Genomic DNA, 7,286 nt, shown 5'->3' with positions numbered 1-7,286 from the left:
GCATTCAGAGGGCAATTAGAATAAGCAACAATGAGATGTTAGTGTAGGCACATGTGAGAGTAAAAGTAACCCACATTTTCCTTTCGGTCATAACATCTTTGTCATGATATCTCTGTGCAACACCAAAACACAAATATGGAAATATGTGGGGTAGATGTAGGCAGATCAGAATACCATGTGCTTCCTTATCATGTCTTTTTTTAAATTACAACCAATCACATGTTATATTCTGGGGCGTGCTCAGTACAGACCGCCTATAGTATAAATATAAATTCAGACCATGCTTCAAGCGCATTCATATTCTGTAGTTAAATGGCACATGAACACTTTACAATTCATGAGAAATGAAAAATGACCGGTTTCTGGATTATAATTTCGATCTTCAGCGCCGTGTGTAAGTACTATAAGAAAATTATTACATCCAATCCACATTGATGTATTTTTAAAAGTCTATGGCATATATTACTCTAAAGCACTTTTGTGCAAGCTGTATGAAGTTCTTTCATTTTTAATAACTCATTAATAATATCTAAATTGCATTTGCATTTTCTTTTCTAGTTACAGTCCAACCTGGTAGACGCTGGGTTACTGCACAATCCCCAACAGAGTCACGAGTTTATCAGCCTGATAAAGAGCTCAGTGTGGATACTGGAGACTCGGCTACTCTGCAGTGTTGTATTTCTGAAAATGAATTTGAACCGATAGCCTGGTTTAAGCAACCAAACGGAAAAAAACCTCAGATTATAGTCACTGTATATAAAACTGCTGGAGAGGCGTTTTACAATGAATCCCAAAAGTCTCGTTTCAAAATAGAAAGATCTTCAAACTGCTGCAATATGACCATTTTAAACACCATTCAGTCTGATGAAGCCATGTACTACTGTGCACTGATGAGACTCAGCCTTGTGTTTGCAGATGGAACTTATTTAAAAATTAAAGGTAGGATTTCCACTAAAATTGATTAAGCTCCTGTTTTAATGTAGTGATATTTTTCCTTATTACCATTAGCATGTTCAACCTGGAAGACAAATAATAGTGAAGTAGTGAAATGCTAACTGTGTTTTCTTCAACAACACTGAATTACAGACTTTTAGTGAATCATGATAAATGTTTATATGTGAGCATGTTACTATTGCATCAGAAACATCGAAACCAGGTCTGTGTGATAATTCAGTGGTGTGTGAACCAACACTGCATGGAAACAGCACTAACATGAACACACAAGAGAAAACAGGTAAGATGTAGTTTATAATTAATTAATCATCCTTAATTCATAAAGCATATAGAGAATCATTTGTACCGAAGTAAATGTAATGTGGTGAAATAACAGTATCAGAAATGACTAGATCTCTACATTCGACAGTGCTCGGTTTGGGAACGGCTTTGGGTTTGTGTGCACTTCTGATTTTCTGTCTCACTTATTTCATACTGAGGAGAAGAATTTGTGATAAAAGTAAGTGCTTTTGTGATCAGATTAATTATAAATGAATAAGTACAGTTACCATTAGTTCTATCAGAAAGACTAATAGGTGTGTTTCTGTATTAATAGTAAATGCTTCTATAGAAAACTCTCCAGGAACAAGGCAGGTACGTGTGCAAGAAAATTCTATACAATTACATACTGTACAGGTAATTCTGTTTATTTCTGTAGATGAGTCTGACTACTAATTTTGCTACTTATATATGTGAAATGTTGCTACATTCATATGCTACTTGTTATCATGTTCTGAATATAATTTATATTATTAATTTGATGAGATTTGCACAACAATTCCAAGCTTTTTATTTTGATGCTGCTCTTGTTCTGTGTAATTTGTGTGTATTGTGCAGTTACCCATATTGTATGGTTATTACTTTGAGCTGGACTTGTTATTATGTTTTTGCATTATTATTATTATTATTATTGTTATTATTATTATTATTGTTGTTATTATTATTATTATTATTATTATTATTATTATATTTTTGTTATATTATTCAGGAATATGAAGCAGAAATGCTGAATTATGCAGCTTTGAAATTCTCCAAGCAGAAAGCCAAAGTTGGAAAAAGAAAAACTGGCCCATCAGATGAGTGTGTGTACTCTGATGTGAATAAAACTGTAAGATGTAACATAAATGATTCATAACACATGGTACTATTACACTGTAAAAACAGTGAAAATATTTTACCAAGTGAAAATATCTTGACTATACACTAATTTGTTCCACATTTTTCATTATGAGATGAAAAGATTATTAAACAAATAATAATCTGAGACTTGAAATTGTCTTATTCGACTGAATTATGTATCTATTTCTAGAAGTAAAATTATATGCCAATAGAAAAAACAGAGATGTCTAGAGATAATCTTGTGATTTTTTTTACAGTAATATCACAGTAAGAATAATTAAAAAAATGCCTTCTATTCAAGTTATCATGTTTTTTTTTTTTTTTTTTGCTGTGTAGCTAATCTTCTATGCCACAGGTTTATTTATTTACACGTTTAATGTAACTCCTGATTTTTTTCACCTTTATTTCAAATGCAATATATCTAACTATGAGTAACAGTGAACTTGTAAAAAATACATATTTGTGTGACTTCAGATTTTGCGGCCTCATTTGTAAAACTCTGCCTTTTGCTGAAGACACAATAAATGTAAAGAGCAATCTCATTAAAAGAGTGAAAAAAATAAATAAATCAAACATAATTCTGAAAATTTTAGAGTTTAAATAAAAGTAATTTTCCATTACTGGTGTATTTTCTAAAAGGTTGTTCATTGGCCTTAAACATAAGTCAAGGACCGTGACATCCACATTAACAGATTCATTGGGGGCGGGGCTTGTTTTATTCACCCATCTCTGTGCTCAAATTTGCAGCACTAGTGAAAGGACATTGACAGTTATGCCTTATAAATGGATTATTTTAGAGGGTCAGATAGTGGTGTGAGGTTTTCCAGTGTAAGTGAGAAACCAGTGAATGCAGTGGAGATTATTAAATCAGCAGTAAAAGTACAACAAGGGCAACTGATATATTGATCCTAATACACAATCTGCTGAAAAACTGCCTTCCAACCGCTTTTAAGGCCAAGTTTTTGTTGTTGTTGTTTTCGTTGTTCTATATTTTCTATGTTTACTTTGTTTTCCTGAATGTGGTGCCCAAAACACGGAAGTAATATTGTTCTGCGTTGAGTGTTGAGTAAAACTCCTTCAAACACTTTAAATTAACCAAAGTGAAGCATCAAACAACAAAGATGAATCCTTCCAGAAACTACACCATAAAATCTATTGTACAGTTCAGGGTTTTCAATACACAGTGCATACAATCATCAATGATTATGGAGTTTTTATTTTATTGGTTTCTCTCTTTTAGCACATGAAAACTATGATCATGCAATTTATTTGACCATCCGATTATTATAAACACATGATACCAATGGAGATTATTAAATAAAGTTTAATTACTAAAAAAAAAATTTAAGCTGTGTATGTGTAACTTTATTCCACACCCAAGTTTAAAAATCGCTGCTGGAGTCTGGTTTAAAAAGAGTCTGCTGGTTGTTGCTCAATGCTGCAGTACCTCTTACCAGATGCTAGTAGGCAGAAGAGACTGTGCTTACGATCGATAGAAACTTTGGTTTCTCTGCATGCTCTTGTTTTATAGTGCTGGAGGTAGATTCCTGATAAGGGGGTTAGTGGTGTGCCAACTATACTGTAGATGGGTTCCTTTGTTTATTTTTTACAAATATTCCAAGTGACACATTTGACTTTTTGCAGCCTCCTGAGACAGAATAGGACTTGCTGGGCTTTCTTGGCCAGGGAGGATGTTGTGGTGATTCATTTGAGGCCTTCAGCAATGTGCATACAGGGGAGACACACATGGTTTACATTGATGATAACTTGTTGTATCTTTTAGGATGGTGGGGGTGAGGGGCTCCCAGTACGTGTCACAATTTGGAGTGTTTTAATGTATAATCCACTTTTTGATGCTGCTTTTAAGTATAAGCTCAGGAATACATTCAGTATTTCCAAAGATGTCCTGCATAGGCAGCTACAGATATACTGTTTAATTCATTTCAGGCATTGAAACAGGTATATATTACTCCATAATACTGTACTATCTATGTGTCAGACAGATTCTCATATGCATCTTATACAGATGGTATAAATAATAAATTAGTATCCCAGACCTGTTCCCCAATCATCAGCTTTTATTGTTTTTAAAGGATTTCATGACTCTTTTGGGGAGCTAAGCTCCATCTGACTCCGCCGTAATTTCAACACTGTTGTCATGTTCTTCAATAATAAAAGTCAAATGCCAAAATTCAAATGCATTACTCTGGTCCAAATGACCTTTATTAAATAGGCAAGATTTCATACAAACCAGTTGCATTCAGAGGACAATTAAAATAAACAATGAGATGTTAGTGTAGGCACATGAGAGAGTAAAAATAACCCACATTTTCCATTTTGTCAAAAACATCTTTGTCATGATATCTCTGTGCGACACCAAAACACAAATATGGAAATATGTGGGGTAGATGTAGGCAGATCAGAATAGTGTGCTTGCTTATCATGTGTTTTTTTTTTAAAATTACAACCAATCATGTCATATTCTGGGGCGTGCTCAGTACAGACCGCCTATAGTATAGATATAAATTCAAGCCATGCTTCAAGCGCATTCATATTCTGTTGATAAATGAGATACAAACACTGTAGAATTTCTGAGAAATGAAAAATGACTTGTTTCTGGATTTTAATTTTGATCTTCAGCACAATGTGTAAGTAATATGAGCAAATTATTCCCATGTAGTTTGATGTATTTTTAAAAAATCTATGGAGACTATTACTTTAAAGCATTTAGTATGCGGTTGTATGTAGAAGAAACTTTAATGTTATTCATTTAAGGTGATGTTTAATAGCTTTATATAATAATATCTGAAATAAATTATTTACTTAATTAATGCATTTCCTTTTCTAGATACAGTCCAACCTGGTAGACGCTGGGTTACTGCACAATCCCCCACAGAGTCACTAGTTTATCAGCCTGATAAAGAGCTCAGTGTGGATATTGGAGACTCGGCTACTCTGCGGTGTTGTATTTCTGAAAAGGAAATCGGGATAATTGGCTGGTTTAAGCAACCAAACAGAAAACTCAGATTATAGTCACTGTATATAAAAGTGGCGGAGAGACGTTTTACAATGGATTCCAAAAGTCTCGTTTCAAAATAGAAAAATCTTCAAACTGCTTCAATATGACCATTTTAAACACCATTCAGTCTGATGAAGCCATGTACTACTGTGCACTGATGGATGTCAACCTTGTGTTTGCAGATGGAACTTATTTAAAAATTAAAGGTAGGATTTCCACTAAAATTGATTAAGCTCCTGGTTTAATGTAGTGATATTTTTCCTTATTACCATTAGCATGTTCAACCTGGGAGACAAATAATAGTGAAGTAGTGAAATGCGAAGTGTGTTTTCTTCAACAACACTGAGTTACAGACTTTTAGTAAATCATGATAAATGTTTATAGGTGAGCATGTTACTATTGCATCAGAAACATCTACACCAGCTCTGTGTGATAATTCAGTGGTGTGTGAACCAACAGTGCATGGAAACAGCACTAACGTGAACACACAAGAGAAAACAGGTAAGATGTAGTTTATAATTAATTAATTATCCATAAATCCTGAAGTATAATTCACCTAGAAAATCATCTGTACTGGTGTAAATGTAATGTGGTGAAATAACAGTATCAGAAATGACTAGATCTCTACATTCGACAGTGCTCGGTTTGGGAACGGCTTTGGGTTTGTGTGCACTTCTGATTTTCTGCCTCATTTATTTCACACTGAGGAGAAGAAAATGTGATAAAAGTAAGTGCTTTTGTGATCAGATTAATTATAAATGAATAAGTACAGGTACCATTAGTTCTATCAGAAAGACTAATAGGTGTGTTTCTGTATTTATAGTAAATGCTTCTATAGAAAACTCTCCAGGAACAAGGCAGGTACGTGTGCAAGAAAATTCTATACTATTATATACTGTACAGGTAATTCTGTTTATTTCTGTAGATGAGTCTGACTACTAATTTTGCTACTTATATATGTGAAATGTTGCTACATTCATATGCTACTTGTTATCATGTTCTGAATATAATTTATATTATTAATTTGATGAGATTTGCACAACAATTCCAAGCTTTTTATTTTGATGCTGCTCTTGTTCTGTGTAATTTGTGTGTATTGTGCAGTTACCCATATTGTATGGTTATTACTTTGAGCTGGACTTGTTATTATATTTTTGCATTATTATTATTATTATTATTGTTATTATTATTATTATTATATTTTTGTTATATTATTCAGGATTATGAAGCAGAAATGCTGAATTATGCAGCTTTGAAATTCTCCAAGCAGAAAGCCAAAGTTGGAAAAAGAAAAACTGGCCCATCAGATGAGTGTGTGTACTCTGATGTGAATAAAACTGTAAGATGTAACATAAATGATTCATAACACATGGTACTATTACACTGTAAAAACAGTGAAAATATTTTACCAAGTGAAAATATCTTGACTATACACTAATTTGTTCCACATTTTTCATTATGAGATGAAAAGAAACTTGAAATTGTCTTATTCGACTGAATTATGTATCTATTTCTAGAAGTAAAATTATATGCCAATAGAAAAAACAGAGATGTCTAGAGATAATCTTGTGATTTCTTTTTTACAGTAATCTCACAGTAAGAATAACAATCTGCTGAAAAACTGCCTTCCAACCTCTTTTAAGGCCAATTTTTGTTGTTGTTGTTGTTGTTGTTTTCTTTCTTCTATATTTTTTCCTATGTTTACTTTGTTTTCCTGAATGTGGTGCCCAAAACACGGAAGTAATATTGTTCTGCGTTGAGTGTTGAGTAAAACTCCTTCAAACACTTTAAATTAACCAAAGTGAAGCATCAAACAGCAAAGATGAATCCTTCCAGAAACTACGCCATAAAATCTATTGTACAGTTCAGGGTTTTCAATACACAGTGCATACAATCATCATTCATTTATTGATTATGGATTTTACTGGCTTCTCTTTTAGCACATGAAAACTATGTTCATGCAATTTATTTGATCATCAGATTATTATAAACACATGATACCGATGGAGATTATTAAATAAAGTTTAATTACTAAAAAAATTAGGTGTAGTATGTGTAACTTTATTCGACACACAGGTTTAAAAATCGCTGCTGGAGTCTGGTTTAAAAAGAGTCTGCTGGTTGTTGCTCAAATGCTGCAGTACCTCTTACCAGA

The 7,286-nt window shown here is 33.1% G+C and overlaps 1 protein-coding gene and 1 pseudogene across 2 annotated transcripts; both read left to right on the top strand.

The window, feature by feature from the left end:
* Nucleotides 1-351: 351 nt before the first annotated feature.
* On the top strand, nt 352-2,327 carry LOC128318652 (uncharacterized). Of its 2 annotated transcripts, XM_053235806.1 has the most exons (6): nt 352-394; nt 559-939; nt 1,118-1,234; nt 1,364-1,444; nt 1,550-1,593; nt 1,982-2,327. In XM_053235806.1, the coding sequence occupies exons 1-6, from the start codon at nt 352-354 to the stop codon at nt 2,126-2,128; spliced, it is 813 nt and encodes a 270-aa protein (XP_053091781.1). In that variant the 3' UTR covers nt 2,129-2,327. The 2 variants fall into 2 exon arrangements, 1 of the variants encoding a protein (XP_053091781.1); XR_008302088.1 differs by lacking the exons at nt 352-394; nt 559-939; nt 1,118-1,234 and having other exon boundaries at nt 1,360-1,453; nt 1,550-1,587; nt 1,982-2,077.
* A 2,390-nt stretch (nt 2,328-4,717) lies between these two features.
* LOC117597656 (uncharacterized) lies at nt 4,718-6,544 on the top strand (annotated as a pseudogene).
* Nucleotides 6,545-7,286: the final 742 nt, after the last annotated feature.

The sequence above is a fragment of the Pangasianodon hypophthalmus genome, chromosome 7 (assembly GCF_027358585.1).
Source record: "Pangasianodon hypophthalmus isolate fPanHyp1 chromosome 7, fPanHyp1.pri, whole genome shotgun sequence".
Taxonomy (NCBI): Eukaryota; Metazoa; Chordata; class Actinopteri; order Siluriformes; family Pangasiidae; genus Pangasianodon; species Pangasianodon hypophthalmus.
This window is presented reverse-complemented; position numbering and strand designations above follow the sequence as displayed.

What these genes read in the sequence shown, in the direction of transcription:
- LOC128318652 (XM_053235806.1), top strand. Translation starts at nt 352, where the DNA reads ATGACCGGTTTCTGGATTATAATTTCGATCTTCAGCGCCGTGT. An exon ending in AACTTATTTAAAAATTAAAG is followed by an intron (nt 940 to 1,117) that starts GTAGGATTTCCA and finishes AAATGTTTATAT; the next exon opens with GTGAGCATGTTACTATTGCA. An exon ending in CATACTGAGGAGAAGAATTT is followed by an intron (nt 1,445 to 1,549) that starts GTGATAAAAGTA and finishes CTGTATTAATAG; the next exon opens with TAAATGCTTCTATAGAAAAC.